This window comes from Rhagoletis zephyria, unplaced genomic scaffold (genome assembly GCF_001687245.7).
Source record: "Rhagoletis zephyria isolate East Lansing unplaced genomic scaffold, Rhagoletis_zephyria_1.1 Rzeph_scaffold_00313, whole genome shotgun sequence".
NCBI lineage: Eukaryota > Metazoa > Arthropoda > Insecta > Diptera > Tephritidae > Rhagoletis > Rhagoletis zephyria.
Genome location: NW_016157397.1, coordinates 230,862 through 250,893, shown reverse-complemented (window position 1 = coordinate 250,893; position 20,032 = coordinate 230,862). Strand labels below are relative to the sequence as shown.

The window sequence follows — 20,032 nt, the reverse complement described above, 5'->3', positions numbered from 1 at the left end:
GAAAGAGCCTTCTCCATCGCTGGAAGTCGGTCCTCTCCAGGTGCATGAATAAATACGCCATTGGCTCGTATTCAGTCCCACTTTCTGTCGCGGTATCCAAGCAGTAGGATGAATTTGCAGTTTTCGCAGGCTGGCATCCTTGCTATTATTTTGGCCAGCCACTCTCGGGAAAACTCATTAGAGCATTGTATCTTTAGGATACTATCCTCCACGCGCATCCACTCGTATTTCGGTTCGGCTGTTGATACACCAATGGCCGTCTATAAATAGCTGTCGAGAAAGTCTCTTTGCCCCTTGGACAAAGCCCTTTTCCTTTTGTCGGAATGTATCTCACCATCATTGCTTCCGCAGCTAATGAGGCAGAGGAGTGATGGAGAGGATCCTTCAACAACCACATTTGCATGAGGAGATTGACATGCAGGCAGTCGGATCGAGCGTGAAGGCATGTCCGATGCCTGGACCATCTAGAATCTCCACATCTGTCACAACCTTGGTTGCTCCAGAACGTATCGATGGTAGTTCGCCCTCTAACTAATTCAGAAGTAGGCTCTCCATTGACAGAAAGAGAGAGAGAGAGAGAGAGAGAGATTGCATTTTATCCTTACTGTCAAGGGGTGGGCCTTTCAGAGGGTACTCTTCCCATCGTCCTCCTACTTCCCGAGAGGCACCGAATGGCATTTGGGATGCTCCGACCTAACAACTCCTGGTCATCGTTAAAAAGGCAGCCCTAATAAAGGCGATAGGGTTCAATTGGTGAGTACATGTACTCACACAGTTGTACCACTATCCGTTGAGAAGGTCTAATTAGTGATTCGACAAAGCCCTCGCACCGCGTCAAGGTGCCTGCCATCGCGATCGATGGTTTGCCTATTTACATGTATGTATGTATGTATTATTTTAATAGTGTATTATACGCAAATATTAACAATCTTTGCAAAAAAGGGCAAAGAAATTTTTGACAAATTATTTAGTCCAAATTTGACAAAGCGAAAACATTCTATAAAAATACATGCACAAGAGTATTGAGAGAGAGGCATTTCTCTTTCTCTCCAAAAAGATATTCAAATGAGCGAAAAGTTCGTCATTTTTTGCATCGATCACAGCTGCATCAACGCTGATGACGTTGAATCGAAATACTTCCGGCAGCAAGAAAAAAAAAAAACCAAAACAAACAGTCAGTAGCATTGCAACAGCGTCCAGCAATAAACAATTTAGCCAGCCAACAGCTGACCATTTACTTGAGTAAGATCAAGCAGATCGAGACCACCAAAGACAACCAAGAGCCAACTTACTCACCAAGCAAGCAAATTTTCGAAGTTCAGTTGCGATGTGGCGATCGCGCAAACTGGTTGATGGCAGAGCTTAAGCTTATTTCGACAAAAGTAAATGTAAATAAATATTTATGTATTTATATGTATATTAAATATATACATAATATTATGCTAAATATATTGCATTTACCGCAAGAGCTGGTCGTCGAACTAAATTGAATACCAGTTAGTTGAGAGCGGTGCACACGCGATCACAGCCTCAGTTCAACAACACAAAACGCCATTCAACAGACTCACGATTAAAAAGCTGTCAACTTTAATACGAATACTACCGACATAAGTAGCTGACAGAGTTGTTATTGTCGTGTCATAGCTACATATTAAGTTTGTTGACATTTTTACGCGTTTGTTTCCTCGCAGTGTCTTCGTATGGCCGGGATGTGCTGATTCGCGAGTACGTTCAAATATTATGAAAGAGTGAATATTGAAGTGGAAGTACTGAGGTTAAATCTTCAATTGTGTTATTCTTTTTATTACTGGTTCGTCTACGAGCTTAGATGAGCAGGGCAACGGTTAAATTTAATAATTTATACGCTAGTCGTGTCGTGCTGCGCTTAGCAGTGCTGGCTGCTGTTGTTGTTTTAGTGATACTTGCTACAAATGGTAAGTGATAAATGGAGGGAAAAGATATTTATTTATTTTTTTTTTTATTCAGATGGAAGTGAAAATACTTTTATAGAATCTTAAACCTTTCAAGAGCGAGAACAGAGGGGGAAGTCAGTGTCTTTTGAAAAATATTTACAACTCATATACACTGGTTAGAATTTTCCATCCATTTGATCCGAATAAATTTTGGTAAGAACTTTTCTTTAATCGTATAGCAAAGTGTAGCCAATGGAAAAAGAAATAAAAAAATTTCAAATGTAAACAAAGAAATAAAAAAATTCAAAAGTACAAAATTTAGAAACTTCCCAAATTTTGTAAGTTATTTTTTTTTAATGTCTCAAAAGCCATTATAGACAAGAATGGTTCTAGTCTCGTTTTAAATGTAATATTTGTGTTATACAAAAAAATATGAATATTAAAAAAAATCAAAAAGTGAAAAATTACAGCATTTGGAAATTTTAAAAAATCCTAAAAGCGAAAACTAATTAAATTTCTGACTTTATTTTTTAACTTTGAAAAAAAAAAATGTTTTTCAAACTGTAAACTAAAAATTAATTTAAATTAAATAAAAAATGTTTAAAATAATTTTATTTACAGGTCAATTCTGGCAACTATCTTGAAATTTCTTTACTGTCTTTCAAAAGACTAATTGAAAGATCTGCTAATGCGGAGGTCTCAACGTTACGCTGTTCGCTTTTTAGCAATAAGTTTTTTGAAAACTTAATTGATTTAAAAATATATATATTTGTTTCTTTTTAAAACAATAAAAAGTAATAAATGAAAGAAAATGAAATAAAAAAATAAAGCAAAAATTAATAAAAATTATTTAAAAAAAATTAAGAAATGTTTTTAAAACAATAAAATCTAAAAATAAAGTTAGAAAAAAGTATATCAGAAGAGATTTCTTCTCTTAAGTACTTAAAAATTAAATAAAGTTAAACAAATATTTATCTCTGTAAAAAATCTAAAAATTAAAAAAAAACTAATTAATTTAAAAAAATACGAAAAGATACAAATTTAAATAAATTAAATAAGATCCTAAAAATTAAATGAAGTAAAACAAATATATTTCTCTTTTTAACACAGTAAAATACAAATCAGGAAAATTTGAAAAAGAAAAACAAATTAATTAAAAAGGAAGAAATAAATAAAATAAGTTTCAAAAAATTAAACGGAATCAAAAAATAATTTTCTTTATTTAACAATAAAATCTAAAAAAACAAAAATTAAATAAGAATAAAATAAGTTGCCAAAAAATAAATGAAATTGAAAAAATATTCTTCGTTTTTAAGAATTAACATCTAAAACTTAAAAGAAAATTAAATTAAAAATTAAAAAAATTGTATTTAATAAAAAATCCGCTGCTCGAGGACTCGAACTCGGATCTGTCGAATGATACGTCTATGTTTGCTCACTCGGCCATTGCGACTGTCGGAGCGACGCAAGCTAAATGATATACAAGTGCTTTCTCTCAAAATAGTTTTTCACCGCGTGTAGTGAATTAGAGAGCTTTTTATAAGACTTCTGTGCTATAATATCAAAAGTCTTTCGATCTGTCCTGCCATCTGTCTTTCATTTGTCTTACGAAAGACGTTTTACTATCTTAGCCAGAATTGCCCTGTTAAGAGTTTGCAAAAAAAAATTTCAAAGTTAAAAAATTCATATCTTTAAAACAACACCTTCTTGAAAGCTTCAGGATCTTTAAAGATCAGTGTATAAAAAAAAATTTCCATACATTTTTACAAGTTTTTGCTTTAGGTTTTTTTTAAATTTCGAAATTCTGTAAATTTTTAATTTTAAGATTTTTTTCTTAATATATTTATTATATAATCGCAAATATTATATTTTAAACGAGACCAGATCCATTTTTTTAACTACATATATTAATTTTTGAGATATTCAAAAAATAACTTACAAAATCCATATTGTACCAATCGTGTAATATACCAAAATATGTGCAATTTCATCTGTTCTCGTTTTTTTCTGTTTTCACTAAATTTGCCATCTATTTGCAGTTCCTTCCGCTAGCAGCGCGCCACTTGCCACCACATTGCGTGATGTGTGCGGTCATACGCTACGCCGGCCAAGCAGCTTCTTTGCTCGCCACTTTGATTCGACTTTCCTGAAACATTTCTTCAAACATTTGATACCATTTACCAGTACGATGCGCGTCAAAATGCAATTCTTTCTATATAAACGTGATTTTGCCGAGTGTGGACGTGAAATTATTACAGATGATCATAATACTTTGGACATGTCGGAGTTCAATCCGGAGCATCCAACGAGGTATGTACATAATCTACGTATACATATTTATGTATGTATGTAAATATAAATTACAAAAAAAAAGTGGTCACAAACCCTTTGCCAAAGAGGAAGTTCTAGGAGTAAATCCAGTCAAAGCTGAACAGAATGGAAAATTAAAAAAATTGAAAGTTGTTGTTCCTTGCAGTCAATATTTTTAATTTGATCCTGGAAAATGTTGAGCATTACTAAGGTGCTTTTACAGATGTATGTATATATAAATGTGTATGTGCGCAATACTTTTAGCAAAGGCTTTAGAAGTCTTTAGAAAGTCTTCAAAACTTTTCTGTTGTAATAAAAATAAGGGCCACCTTAATGCTTACAATCAGAATCAAATTCAGCTAAGTGCAACTAATTAATAGCTGTTTTATAATTAACGAAAGTGTCACCACGGATGCGGTGTCATTAGATGAAACGCAAACACACAAAAACAGCCATGAATAATTGACATGTTTTTGTATACTTACTTACGTTTTGTATATTTAAACAATTAATAATACATTGATGCATTGCTACTAAATAATAGAATTAGAAACTTTAAGCCGCAAAGTGCATTGCACGAATGTTGTACATATTATGTACATTAGGGTGATCCTTAAAAATATGAACATTTAAAGTTCGCATGAGGTAGCCTTTAATTTTGTTCTACGTTGCTTTAGAGTTATCCACGAAAATTTCAAAATTTTAATATAATTTTAGGGACCACTACCAGGGTTTGAAAGATTTTTTTTTTTAATCAAAACTACAAATTTTGGGCTAATCAAAATAAGTTTGATACGCATTTTAACTGTCTTTCCAACGAAGTACTGACTGGAATTAATCGGGTGTGTCAGTTTAGTCATGTCCTGAACACACTCAAAAATACCATTATCCCAAAAAACTGTCTAAAGGAAATTAAAAAAAAAATGCGCTTTGAGCTGAGGAAGTTCATACTAACTCTAACAAGAGTTTCTTGGTATTTTTTCATGGTAGCTATTTGTTAGCCAGTGTAACAGAACTTAGAAAAATTTTTGAAAATGCTGCACTTACTCCAAAAAAAAACTTAAGCAAATAACAATAATAAATGCACTTGGTAATTACTATGAATTGATATGAGTAGTTTTAAAAAATATCGCAGCTTATCAGATTTAAATTTTTTTGAAGCAGGGTTCTGCCCATTGAAAATTATTTTAAAACAAGCAAATGCCCGGCGTGCTTCACTGTGCCTTAAAAGTATATAGAAAATAAAATAGATTTGAAGAGCTTTACGGAGGGCGATTTTCAAACAAATTTTCGGTTTATGGAATATACTTTTTTTATGAATAAGTATGAATTTTATGAAATAGTTGCTATGTATGTGTGTATGTAAGGAATTTAATCCTGGAAGCATAATTTATAATCTTATAAATTGATTTTACATATCGTGCATTTTTTTCAAAGTTGTGTCAATTTTCTATATTCCATATCTATCTTATCACTTTAACTGAATGAAATTTTTTAAGTAGTTGGCAACCCGCTACAAAAATATTTTCGGCAATAAAATTTCTTAAACCGCTTTAGTTTGATAGCCGTATTATAATATTTCATTATATCAATTTAATAAAAATTTTCAAACAGGTGGCAACCCTCCTCAAAAATATGTTTGCCAGTAAACTTTCTTTAATCTCTTTAGTCATATACCCATATTGCAATACCTAATTTATCTTATCGATAAAATCAAATTAAATTTTCAAACAAGTGGCAACCTTGCCCCAAAATATTTTTGGCCGCAAGCTTTCTAAAACCTTTTTCTTTTGACAGCCATATTGCAATATTTACTTTATCATATCAATTAACTTAAACTGCAATTTTCAAACAGGTGGCAGCTCTCTAATTGTTTTTTCCTATATTTAAGTTAGACCTTTAGCAAAGCATCGACAGACAAAAATTCTAAAACTTTTTGATTTGCCTTCTGTTGCTCTAATAAAGACCCCCATATTATTTTTTTCTTTTATAGTTAAAGGGCAACCCTAATGTACCTACATACATACATGTGTACTACATAAAATAAAAACACTTAAAATTTAATATTCGCTTATTTGACAGGGGAAATTAAAAATAAATGAGTGCAATTAATGTGAAATTTCGTAATGGATATATTATATACATAAGTATTAGTAATTTTTGGCAAAAAAAAATTAATGGAAATTATTTTTATTAGCAAAATAACAATTTCGTAGGCTTGTTTGAATAATTGATTTAATCTTATGCGGTAGTTTGAAAAAATAGGAAAAAGCGCTAATTCATAAGCAGCAATTGGCGAGTAAGTGTAAATAAAAATGTGTAATTTCCGTGAAGAAGAAAGAAAAAAATACATATATTCAAAGAAACGCGCCAAATGCGGTCTAGGTAAATTTCGCGATTATTTATCGACGTTTTTGAGGTCACAATATGCATCAACACTACTGTTATACATACAAATGTGCGTGCCTGTGTAGTTAAATAAATATAAAAACATGAATTTAAGTACTCATTGTATGCTCAGCTGCAGCTACAACTTCATGACTCAGTGACGCATTCACTTCTTTTAGCCGTTCCATTGAATTTGCTTGAAGAGTTTCCCGTTTACCAAACTGCGCGCAGATATTTTTACTTTTCCAAATAATGCCATATTTGCTCTCACCCTCTCTCTCTCTCTCTCTCTCTCTCGTCATTTCTTTGCAGAATAATCATTCACGGTTGGATGAGTCAGAGTAAGGGCGCCTTGAATCGTGCCGTCAAAAACGCTTATCTCAGTCTAGTCAAACGCGTGCCACAACCAGCTGCCAACGACCCCGATACAAGCCGCTTCACTGATGCGTCAGATAGCGGCATCGTCACCAACAGTCCATCACTTAGCAATGACTTTGAAAACACTATCGACAGCAGCTATCCAAGTGACCTCAACACCAATGCCACCAACACACCAAGCGACTTCAATGTCATCGTCTGCGATTGGAGTTTGATATCGTCGAATGTCAATTATTTTGGCGTTGTCGAAATGGTAGAGGATCTTGGTCGTCTACTCGCCGATTTCGTGCACTTCCTGCACCTGAACACGGGCCTGCACTATCACGATGTCTACTTGATCGGCCACTCGTTGGGCGCGCAAATTGCCGGAAGCGCTGGCAAGCAAGTGCAACCATTTCGCTTTAACACCATTTATGCGCTCGATCCAGCTGGGCCGAAATTTCGCGATCTAACCGATGAGTATCGCATCGATCCCACCGATGCTGAGTATGTTGAATCCATACAGACAAGCAGTAGTTTGGGCTTCGAAGAGCCAGTCGGTCATGCGACTTTCTATCCCAATTATGGACGCGATCAGAAGAAATGCTACATCTATGGCTGTTCCCATAGGCGTGCCTATCACTATTTCGCCGAATCGATTACCAGCAAATTGGGTTTTTGGGGCACACTTTGTCGTCGCGAATCGGAGGATGTTTGGATAATTTCGGAATCGGGTGCAGAGTTTCGCATGGGTGGTGAACCTTCGACACCGAAGCGGGGCACATTCTATGTAAAGACTGCAGATCGACCGCCATATGCGTTAGGTCGCAATGTACAGCCGTTTAGGTTGGTCACACCGATGATAGATGATGCGGCAGATGGAAGTGTCGAAATGAAGTCGCCATTAAATGAGTTTTGATGTTCTTTTTTTTTGAGTCGTTGATGCAAATTATTTATTTTTTTTTACTAACTAATAAAAATAATTCAAATAACTTATTCAATGCATAAAATACTAGATTGATTCTAACTTAATTGTTTTCGACTAAACTAAAGGCTTAGGTAGAAGAACCGTTAGTATTTTCACTTTTCCCTACTTCTGTCAATATATGTGGAATGAGTTCACATATAGAAGATTAGCATTTATTTATAAATCATCAAATGATGTTTACCACTTCATAAATCAAGGACCCATACAATTCGATATAGTTTACGGGGCCAGACAGAGAGGAAGCGGATTTTGATTGCACTGGCTTCAGTGTCTATACAGCGTCTTCGCAAAGGAATGATGAGTGGATTAGGGGCTACTATAAATCCATGTAAGGCCTTCTAGTAACCTAAGAGTGCCTTTAAATTTCGCAGGACTGAACTGGCCTCAAGGTGAGTAGGTAAAGTTAGGTTAGAGGCGCTTCTAGACATAGCCTTAATTGTATGATTGGCTAATTTTATTGTTGTTTGAACACATGAAAGAACAACAAAATTATGCAATCATGCTATTTATGCTATCTATGCACCATGGTAGACATTATGCACCGGATCGTGAATACCCCTACTGAAAATTCTGAATAAAATTTTTAAATTTTGTCAAAACTTATTTTCTTTTTTTTTTTTGTATGCACTTTTATAGCCAAATTAATTCTAGTATATATATAACAAAGTACAAGTTCGAAGTAGGTACACAATGCCGTTCATTTTTGGCAATATTTCACGGGGAATTTTTAAAAAACAAGACAGTCGATTTTGATTAGCCTGCTAGAGATTTTCTTAATCTATTCGAGATATTCGTCGATCCTGAGCCTTCTCATTCGGATTCTTATTGGGAATTTGTTGTCTAGACAGAGTAGAGAAATGGTATATTTAGGTGAGGAAACTTTGACATAGACTATGCCAGCAGTGAAAGCCAGGTGAGATCAGCAATCTTGGTGAGGGAAAACTGAGGACTTGACATTTGTGGCATAGAAAAGCACGGAGATAATGCTACATGACGACTGCTTTTAATGCTCCATCAAAAGAGTAGAGCAGGTTAGTAAGGAAGAGAAGCGCAGAGAACAGAACGCTGTCATAGGCGCAGCTGTGAATCCACATCATTCTCTCTAGGAGCTGCATCGACTTCAACTAATAACATCAATTTTCAATCGTAACTACGTGGGACCAACGTGGAATGGCATTCTTTATTTTACTCTTTGTTTTTGAGCCCGCCGCATTACTGATGGAGTGGGAGGGTCATTAGCGCACCCTCCATCTCGGATTTGCCAAAAATCATTGGGCTTTTATCAAAGAGTTAGTTGAGAATCTTTAAGTTCTCCCTATTTGTCTAGGAACCTAAAAGTCTAGACTGCATCTTTCATGCGATGTTACAGAAGGCGGCGCGTCAGATGGCCAGTTCTTCACTAAGAGGCATATTAGAGAGCAGTATCAGGCTAAATTAAGTTCCTAAGTCATGGAAGACGCCGCTGGTTGCTTTCTTGCCAAAGGTTATTAGATGTCTAACTTTGTAAGTCTCGAAGGCTCTTGAGAGACTGATAGATGCGCAGAAAGCCTAAGTGGCACTCTATACATAAAAAATATGCTTACAAATGCGACAGATGTTTGTTTCATTTTGCTTTTCACTGAGATAAAAGCGGAGGGAACATTGTCCCGAGAAATTCTCAGTGTGAGTTCTAGTTTATCTCTGCCCTGTACATTCAATCCAATGCCTATAGAGGTTCCAGAGTCTACACAGTTATTTATGATCTTCCCTTGCATGCCGTTCGGTTAACCCACAACAGTATCCCGAACCATAGAATACTGTGACAGTCATCATCGTTCTAGCCAGTTTAATTGTCTTCACGCCTAAATGCTCAACCCAATGGTACTTTTGTATTGTATTCAACAGCGTCCTTAGAGATCACTAGCTTAGTGTGATCAATTGACAATCTTTAGTTTTTTCACCATCTTTGTGTGATATGCACTACTGGACGTAATGAGCCCACATTTATGTTATGTAACCTAACGACCTAGTAGTGTCTTGAATACCAGCTGCTTTTATTTGTAAAAGACAGGTGTCAAATAAGAGGCAACTAAATTGACTGAAAGCATTTTTAACGGTTGGCATTCAAAAAAGGTTCCATTCACTTAACTAGAATGACTTCATGCGTTATATGATTTCACTTATTAGTTGTGATGTGATCTGGCTGCAATGGATGATGTGTACGAATAACTCATCTTACATTCTGAAAGAATGAGCAAATATAAATGATGTAAGTACATATCGCTTATTTGCGGCAAGAGTGGCATAACTAATCCAATCCAAATCTAAACCTCGACACATGTTCTTCTAAACGATACAACTGTGGAATTTTCACACAACATAAAAGAAGGCCACTTCTGCTCTCACGGCCTCATATATACATACATATATACAAGGCCATATTTAGAAGGGACTCTGACCGCCCAAGAATAATATTGATTTGTAAATATGTTGAACTTTAATATGCAAAACTTGTTAAATACTAAATAGTAATGTAAAATTATTCCACGCAAGGTGTTTTAAAGAGAGCGCAAAAAATTTAATTCCTATAGTGAAAAATCTTGCGAGTATGGCAAAACATCCCATCCTAGTTTCAATAGTTTATGGGGTGACACCAAATATTTGTGCAGCCTCATGGCTTTCTACTTGTAGGAGTTGTTTATCCTGACAGATTTTTTCACTAGGGACAGAAAACCGAGAGCACACATTGTAGCACTCTGAAGCCCTTACTACGACCAGACTTCGCTATGTCAAGAGGATTTCTTAAAGCCATGTGGATCAAAGGCCTGTACCCACATAGTAATATGTTGCAAAAGATCATCCCTGGTCGCAGCAACTGCTGCCTCCTCTACTTGCTCCCTGCTATAAATATTAATCCAATCTAAACAAAACGAAGTACTCAGTTCCTGAACGTCTCTTAAATTAATAGGATATGAACTATTTATGATGGATTAAATTTTCCTACAAGGTCTGTGCCTATCAATAAATATGTAAAATAACACTGCCATCATTCATGTGTAAAATTAATTCCTCATTTCCGTCATTTAAGACGCATTCGTTGCTCGCTGGCATATGAAAATTGTGGCATTACATATGTATGTATGTATAATTAAGAACAATACCAAACACCAACAATTTAAAGCATATTTTAATTAAAGTCTTTTGCATGAAATTTTTTTGAAAACGTGAAAAGCGAAAATAATTTCACTAAAACGGTACTTTAACTAAGAGAATGACTAAAGCTTATGAATGTGGATCAAAAACATATATGTATGTACATGTGTGATTGACTTAAAATAACTTATTTGTGTCCAGCGCTGATTTATCTAATGAACCGATTTGAGATATATGTACTTTAGGGCGGGCCAATTTTATTTGACTGTGCGCGTATAGCATAGGAGGAATCTACGTGTAATTTTAATTTAATTTTCATTTTAAGTACACAAAAATTATGTCCAATTTCTTAATTACCAAGAATTTATGTCCTCTTTTTAAATTACCATAAAATTATGTGCACTTTTCAAGTTGTACATATCTCCGATTTTTAAATTGCCAAGTATTTTATTATCTCCAATTTTTGAACTGCCAAGAATTTGTGTTCACTTTTAAAAGTACCACTAAAAATTACGGTCACTTTTGACATAATCAAACATGTACTTTTCTAAATTTATGTACAGTTTTTAAATTTACAAAGAATATTTATCTAATTTTTAGATTACCAAAAATTATGTTAAATTTTTAAATGAGCATAAATTATGTCGAATTTTTTTTGTTAGCAAGCATTTATGTCCTATTTTTAAATTACCAAAAATTTGTGCCCTGTTTTCAAATAACCACAAACCTATGTCCAATTTTTTAATAGCCAAGAATTCATATCTAATTTTTAAATGCCCAAAAACCCAAGTCCAGTTTTAAAATAAACCAAGAATTTTTATTCATTTTTTACATTACCAAAATTTATGTTAAATTTTTTTATTCCAAAAATTTTGTACAGTTTTTAGGTTGCCAAAAATGAAAAAAATTTGGGTCCAATTTTTAAATTGTCAAGAACTTATGTATGTGCACTCACACTCATATTTTGAATAAAATAATTGTCTTCACCGTTTATCGAAAAATTAAGTCCAGTTTTTAAATTACAAAAAATATCCACTGGGTGAATAACATTCTATGCTGTCCGAAATTGAACATAAACATCTGCACGAGTATTAATCAGTTTCCTCTTTGGCACTTTACTGTAATATGCACTTAAGCACGTACTCTTTGTAAGCAGAAAATCAAACGATCAAATTCCAGCTGAAAATTTCAAACTGAAATGGTAAACGAATTTTCGAATGGATTGCAAGAATATTTCTACCAAAAGCATGTTAATTATTTAATTAACGAGGAGAGAGAATGTATGGGAATTCAAAAGCTATGTGACGTACATATGTATGTAAGTACCTATATTATGTGTACATTTGTTTCCACATATTCCACATGCATATGTGCATACATACATACAAACGCATTCAATTCATTAAAATTCTTTAAAGCAACATACTAAATACTTAATCACATAAAAGTGAGAAGCATCCTAATGCGAAGTACTGCTGCAACAATTAAGTATGTCCTTTCCATTTAAAAGCATTTTATGGACAGTAAAAGGTAGTAAGGCGGTCATTGATGTGAACTATGTACTACTGGATGCGACGCTGGTCCGTTTCCTGCTCGATTTTAACTTTTCTGTAACGAATGGTAGATCCAATATGGATTCGTTATTTCGAATTTTTAAAATCAAGCAAACGAGGTGGAAGAAAGCTTTATTTGGAAAATATTCTCGAAGCGGGCTGCCACCTGTTTAAAAAATCAAATCCTATAACATTAATATGAAATAATGGGGCATGTGTATCAAACAAAAAAGGTGAGAAAAAGCTTTATTTGAAAAATTTTTTTTTGAAGATGTTATCACCAGTTTAAAAATAAATTTCAATATATTTAATAAGTTTAAAATAAATATTACAACGTGGAAGGTTTGGGAAAACTTTATTTCGAAAATATTTTTAAAGAGGGTTGCCACCTGTTTTAAAATTCAAATCTAATTTTATCATAAAGCGAAGAGAAATATTTCTGCGTGGTTGTCAAAAGATCGAGGAGGAGAGTGATGCCACCTGTTAAAAAAAAATTAAATTTAATTAATAAGTTAATTAAAGTATTACAATATGGATGTCAAACGAAAGAGATTTGAGAAAAGTGTTGCCACCTGTTTAAAACTTCAAATTAAATTTAATTAATTAGCGTAGTAAAATATTATAATCTGGGTATATCTGTACAACTTATAAACATATTTGCACTAAAGTCTTTTAAAGTATTTTACTCGAGATTTGCTACCTTTCCAAAAGAAGAGCATTCATGTTGTGAAGGATAAATTAAATCGAATTGAAATCGCAAATGAAATAAAATGTACGCCGCTCCTTTATGGCCACTCAAGTATGCTGGTGCAGCACAAAAACTGCGAATTGATACAACAATTGTGAGTTTGTTTGAAAGACTGGAAAGAAGCATGCGGCATCTTTACAAAATTAAGAGAGAGTGGAGGCAGCGTAATGCATTAATAATGATGAAAATCGATTACGCGGCGAAAATGCGGAGAAAACCAAACCTAACCGAACCCTCACCCTCCCACGGTTAACTGTATATGGTATAAATGCAAATCTTTTGATTTCCTATACTCATTAATAATTAACAAATTCATTATTTAGCTATTACAAATGCTTACTCATACACCTCATTCTCGTAAACACTTTACGAGAAAATTAATTTAATACAAGTAGTATTTCAAGCCAATTTATTTGAAACTCAAAATCCCCCACTCCATTCATATAACTTCGTCAAAGTTGAGCAAAAACAATCAAAGCTTCACTTATGTTTTGAATGCAGGTAAGAGACAACTCATTAAATATTAAAAGCTTTCTGTCACATGTCATACCATTAATTATATGCAGAACATAACTGACCTATCGCGCACGCCCTTTATTGCCACTTGTCGCACAATTTTCACTCCACGTCCTTACTTTTAAGTGTTTCGCTGCCTAAGCAAAAGCAAATCTATTAAAAAATTTATAAGCGCACTTAACTCTGATAACCACAGAGAAACATGTTTTATGGCAGTAGTTGCGCAGGTAAATATGCATATATTTATGTATGTGTTTGTATTTATAGATACCCTGCAGGGAAACCGCGGACTGGTGAATCAAATTTCTAGTTCCGTACTAGGTCTTCATCGCCAAAAAGGAACAAGCCGATAGGAACTAGATCCCCACCAGTCCAAAATCGGCGAAAAGTGGTACTTTTAAGAAACTAATTTTTTCAGTTTTTTTCACTAGAAATCTATATCTAGAGTGACGAATTTAGAAATGGTTCGGAACTGTAGAAAAAGGGATGCAGAACGAACTAGATCTTATTTGTCGAATTTAGAACTAGTTCGGAACTATCGAATAAGGGATGCAGCGGGGGGCTTGTTTACTTTACATAGATATGTGTTCGGCGGCTTTTTCGTTCAAATACGCTTCTATTCTGTGCTTCGCAGATGCTATTTCATAGTTTGGTAATACAAAACAAAGCTTTGTGTTAACATATTAACATCTTGGGGTCGTATGGAATCTAACCAATAACAGGGAGCACCTCTGCAAAGTCAGCTACACCCAAAGGTATGTAAACGTACATTTCTTACAATCATTCAAACAAATTTAATTTAAAATTTGAAAAAATGTTTCTTTGAAAATAATGTAAAATCGCACACGGCAGAACCGAAAAGATTGAAAAATCATAATACCTTTTTCTTTCGTCTGTCGATTTTAGAACTGGTTCGGAACTATAGAATTTAGGACTAGTCCGGAACTATCGAAAAAGGGATGCAGCGGGGGGCAATTGACACTTCGTAGGACATCGCCATGTTAAATTCGCCAGTTGCTTGCATGCAAAAGAGATTTATCGCGTACCAGTACTGGGTCTAAATGTACTAGAAGCGCCCCAGTTCAGAACTAGAGATTTTTCCCACAGGGTATGTAGTAATATAGCACACACAGCTCGGTCGCATGAAGGCCCACAAATATGCGCATACTCTGTGATGCCGCAAACTCAAACAGCGACGCGGTATTAGTGCATAAATTTTTCAATTATGCAAAATTTTCGACACAGGAGGCGCAAATACTTTTACATACATACTTACATAAACATTAATCTACATATATACAAGCACTATCCCGACTCACTGAGCATTCAACACCCACAAAGATACTATTTAGTAGATATGTATATTTAATGTTAGGTATTTGAGTATTTATGTACTAGAGAGCTGCTTAAATGGTTTTGTGAACTGTTTAAAACTTTCGAAAACTATTGACACTTTACAGAGTTTTTCCATAATTTCAGTAAGTTTTCAACGCAAATTAAAAATTTTCGGTATTTTCAGAATTCTTATTTTATTAGGAGTTTTTTCGGAACTTAAAATTTTTTTTTATCTCTTAAAAGAAACATATCCAAAATTTGGATTTGCAAGTTTTTTATACTTATTTACAATTTACACGTTTCTGAATTTGTTTGGTACTATTAAGAATTTACTAACAATAACTTTAAAAATTTTAAGATTTTGCGAAAATTTTCAAAATTTGTTGATTGCTTGTGGTTTCAACCAGGGTTAAATACGATTTGTAAGTTTTATTTTAACTCTTCTACTTAATTTAGGCAGATGGTAACTCTATTATTATTTGCCATCCTACAAAAAAGTTAAATATAATCTCTCCGCATTTTCAAATTTTTTGCGATTTTTCGTAATCTTTTAATTATTTTTTCAACCAGTATTTGGATTTGTAAGAATTCTAGGATTATTAACCTATGAACACTTTTCTGGACTTTCTGAAACCATTTGCAATTTAATAACAATAATTGAGAATTTTCGTTATTTCTTAGGTTATATTTAAAAAAATATATATTGGCTTCTTAGAGCAACATCCGTGGTTAAGACTTGTAAGATTTTTTTACTTTTCTACTTATTGCAGATAGGTGGTAACCCTGCTATATGTATTTGGATGAAATTACATTTAATATCTGTTTTATTTATGAACAATATTGTGAGGAATTTTTAATTTAACTTAAATCTTTTATATTTTGCGACATGTGGAAACTCTATGAATACATGTTTGAACTTGTTTGATAAAAATGTTGCAAGACTGTTAAACCACAATTTCATTAAATCATTTTAATTTTAAAACAAGTAGCAACTCTAATAAAATACATATATATTTCTATTAAAATTTAATTTATTTACACATTTTTATGCGTTAGGATGGATGAAATTTTACTTTTTAATTTTTTTATCATCCATTAAAACATGCTAGGAATAAGTTTTCCATCGTCTTTTTTAATAAGCAACCATGCTGATCGATTTTGTAAGCTTACTACCTTTTTAATTAACCGCAAGTTTAAGAAAGGTGGCAGCCCTATTAAACTGCTAAATAAACTCGTTCGATATTTTCAGCAAGTTTATCGATTTTAAGGGTTTTTAATCATTTTTAACGATTTTTATCTTGCATCCGGAATTTGGATTTGTAAGATTTTTAAACTATTGACACTTTTCTGATTTTTTTTTTATTTTTTACAAGCTGCATTTCTATTAAAACACATTTCGGTAAAATTTCCTCAAGCATTTTCCAGTGGGAAACCATGCTGAACATTATTATATTTAAAGTTTATTATATTTAAAGTTTGGAGCCAATGGCAACCCGACGAAAGAATATGTTTGAATTCATATTTGCCTAATAACTTCTTTGTGTTAACAATATTTTAAGTTTAATTTGCCTTATATTCTTCATTTATTTAAATTTTAGTACGGGTAGAAACTCTATGAGACATTTTTTTCCAATAGCAGATTTAATAGTAACCATGTTAGACGATCTTTTAAACTTACTATCTCACTGTTTTTTTTACTTTTATTTTAGGGCAGGTGGCATTTTTAATTCATTTTAATTTTTAACGGGATGGCAACTCTATGAGATAATTTATTTAGATAAAATTTTCGCTTACTTCTTTTATATTTGGTTGTCATGTTAACTCACTGAGTTATCAATCCAGTTTAAATTAAAAAAAAATGTTAAAATATATATGTATTTGTATGTATATCTGTTTGGATACCATTTTTCTCAATACAATTTTTTGTATGTTAACAATATAGTTTTTTTTTTAATTAATTATTTAATTCATTTCAATTTTAAGACGGGTGGCAGCATTTTGAAAACATGTTTGAAAAAAATTTTATAAAAAACTGTGGTTTTGTGAAACAATAAACCGTGATAAGCAAATATAAGCAAAATTTTTTGAAGACTCTTTCGAATCCATTTGTGCAGCCCTCTAGAATGTATGTATGTATGTATGTATCTGTTTATGAGAGCGACCAGCAGTGTTCATTGCAGAGTATCTTTGTGTATATATACTTAAGTATACTTATACTGATTTCAGCAGATTTCGCAAAATTCCACTTAACAACATTGGTTGGAGCACTGAAGCGCCTGAAACACCACGGAAATTCACACGTAACACTCAACCGCGCCTTCGTAGTGGTACCAGGTAGTTTACTTGGCTTTTGCCATTTTATTAGTACATTCAGCAGGCGTTTTAGGCGTTTGTAACATCACCAATCGATTCGCAAACAAATGCTAATGAGCAAAACCACCAATTAAGCCTAAAATTAAACCGTTGACTCTTTCAACGATTCGCGACAATACTACTCTTGAAACTTCGACGGGTGTCAATGGGTTTAGCTTCGTTAAATTTTTGCATGAATTAATGATCAATATTCTCAGATGCTAATTGGATAAGTGTTACTAATTAAAACTCACATACGTATAAGCGCAAATTTTTCCTTTTAATCATTCCAGCAAAAACCTATTTAGGCAAAGGAATTAAACTCGCAAAATCTAAAAACTTAGGTCAAACTGGGTTAGGATGATAGTCTTTCCAGTACAACTACGAACGTTAGCTGAGCTGAATATAGCGAAAAATGCATCCACGAACGACTTACCGGGGGAGCTCCTTGTTTCAATGTGCGTTAGCACCTATTTAGACCGCAGTCTTGAAAAAGCTGGACAATTTAAAAGAACTGCTTCCTTAATGGCGGCTACATCTGCCTGGAAGACACTCCTTTGATCTGGAAGCCTAAATTTAGGAAAGAGGGAGAGTTCACGGCAAAAGATCCCGCCACCGGCGCTTTCGTAAGGCTACGACCTATCGCTGTAAAAGTTTCTCAGTTTCTCCTTCCCGCCACTGACACGAGTCCCCATCAGTCATCCCTAGGTGAGATATGAGGGCATAAAGAGCTAATTATTGCCAGTGTAGTAAGTGTGAGAATAAGAGGCACCGTTACAGCGGTCCTAAATGGCAGATTGATTTCATTGAGGGCGGTCTTTTAAGCGCTAAAGTGGGGTTTGTCCTAAGTACTACAGTGACTCCAATGAAGGCGGCCCAACCGCCACCGTGCAATCCGTGCACCGTGCAAGGGCTTTGCAACACTCAAAGAATGCCCCTCATATGTAATATCTTGTATGCACTACTTTTATAAATTTATGTGTTTGTGTATATGTACATATCCGCCATTAGATCAAATCCCATTGAAATCGAACTCAATTTTATTTAATTCATTATTCTACATAAAATCCATTTTGTTTTCATATTTTCATACACTTATACACGAGTATGTGCCTTAGGGTGGTCCGAAAATGCATGTGAAAAAGTAAAGTGGGAATTTTTATGCTCTCATCCCCTAGGATTGTTCTATACCGAAAAAAGATATATCCTTATTTTTTTATTTTGAAATCAAAATATATTTAGATGTCGCTCAAAGCGCTCAAAGTTTCGCATGTATTTCATATAGGAAAGAACCACTTGTCGTAGAAATGGTATAGAATTCTTGAAAATCAATATTTTTCGATCGAAAAAAAATCCCCTCCTCTTCAGAAGATTCCCAATAACATTACCCAAATATTTATTTAACCATCTTTTTATAGTAACTATATTTTATAGGTCCGCCGAAAACCCCAGAAAATGTTAGAAAATGCAATGGGGGAAAAATAAAGAATCTTTGGTATTAAAAATGGTTAAATAAACAATTCGATATTGTTATTGGGTGTATTCTGAAGAGAACAACAGTTTGCTGATCGAAAAATATAGATTTTCATGAATTCTATATCATTTCTACGAAAAGTGGTTTTTTCCTTATATAAAATACATGGAAAATTTTGGGCGCTTTGAGCGACCTCTAAAAATTTTTTTCGATTTCAAAATAAAAAAATTGGGGTATATTTACTTCGATATAGAAAAATCCTAAGGGCTGAGAGCATTAAAATTCCGAGGTTACTTGTTTTGCACCACCCTAATGTGCATACTTATGTGTCCATACATATTTACGATGTAGTTTAAAAAGTTTTTAATTAGCCTCTCCCAAGTGGCTATGGTAATAAACGAGATGAGCACACTTAAAAGCTAACAAATAAGTAATTTGCATTTAATACGCATTTATAAAATATTAACAATTTAAATGGAATTAATTTTTGATAAAACAAAGAGCTATTTATGCGTTCATATAACCACACAAAAAAAAACACAAAACTTACTGGCAAAATTCAAATTCAAGCAGAGCAAAAGCAAACAACAAAGGACTTTTATTTGCATTCAACGAAATGTAAAAGTCAACTCTTTAACAACGTTTACAGTTGTTTTTATTACTATTTTATTGTTTTCCTTTTCAATAGCGCCTGTTATACTCGTACAAACATATTATTATATACAGATTCCATAAAGAAAAATAAATATTAATACATACATATGTAAGTAGACCCTAGAGCACCTACATATGTATGTATATTCGACTGCATCACTCCCCTTACAAAAAAAATCAGTACTGACTTTCTTCTGGAATTATAAAGTCTATTATATTTTAAGATTTTCACCAAAATATCTCGCAAAAATATTAAGATTTACGTGAGCTGGACCGATTTGAAAATACCTTCAAAAATTGAGTTTTGTATTA

General features: G+C 33.5%; 1 protein-coding gene across 1 annotated transcript; it reads left to right on the top strand.

Annotated features, from left to right (window-relative positions):
- The first annotated feature begins 973 nt into the window (after nucleotides 1–973).
- Nucleotides 974–7,924, top strand: LOC108358914 (phospholipase A1 2). Its single transcript, XM_017610442.1, has 3 exons — nucleotides 974–1,934; nucleotides 3,953–4,223; nucleotides 6,924–7,924. Exons 1-3 carry the CDS (start codon nucleotides 1,829–1,831, stop codon nucleotides 7,885–7,887), a joined length of 1,341 nt encoding a protein of 446 aa, XP_017465931.1. The 5' UTR covers nucleotides 974–1,828; the 3' UTR covers nucleotides 7,888–7,924.
- Nucleotides 7,925–20,032: the final 12,108 nt, after the last annotated feature.

What these genes read in the sequence shown, in the direction of transcription:
- LOC108358914 (XM_017610442.1), top strand. Translation starts at nt 1,829, where the DNA reads ATGAGCAGGGCAACGGTTAAATTTAATAATTTATACGCTAGTCGTGTC. An exon ending in AGTGATACTTGCTACAAATG is followed by an intron (nt 1,935 to 3,952) that starts GTAAGTGATAAA and finishes ATCTATTTGCAG; the next exon opens with TTCCTTCCGCTAGCAGCGCG. An exon ending in AATCCGGAGCATCCAACGAG is followed by an intron (nt 4,224 to 6,923) that starts GTATGTACATAA and finishes ATTTCTTTGCAG; the next exon opens with AATAATCATTCACGGTTGGA.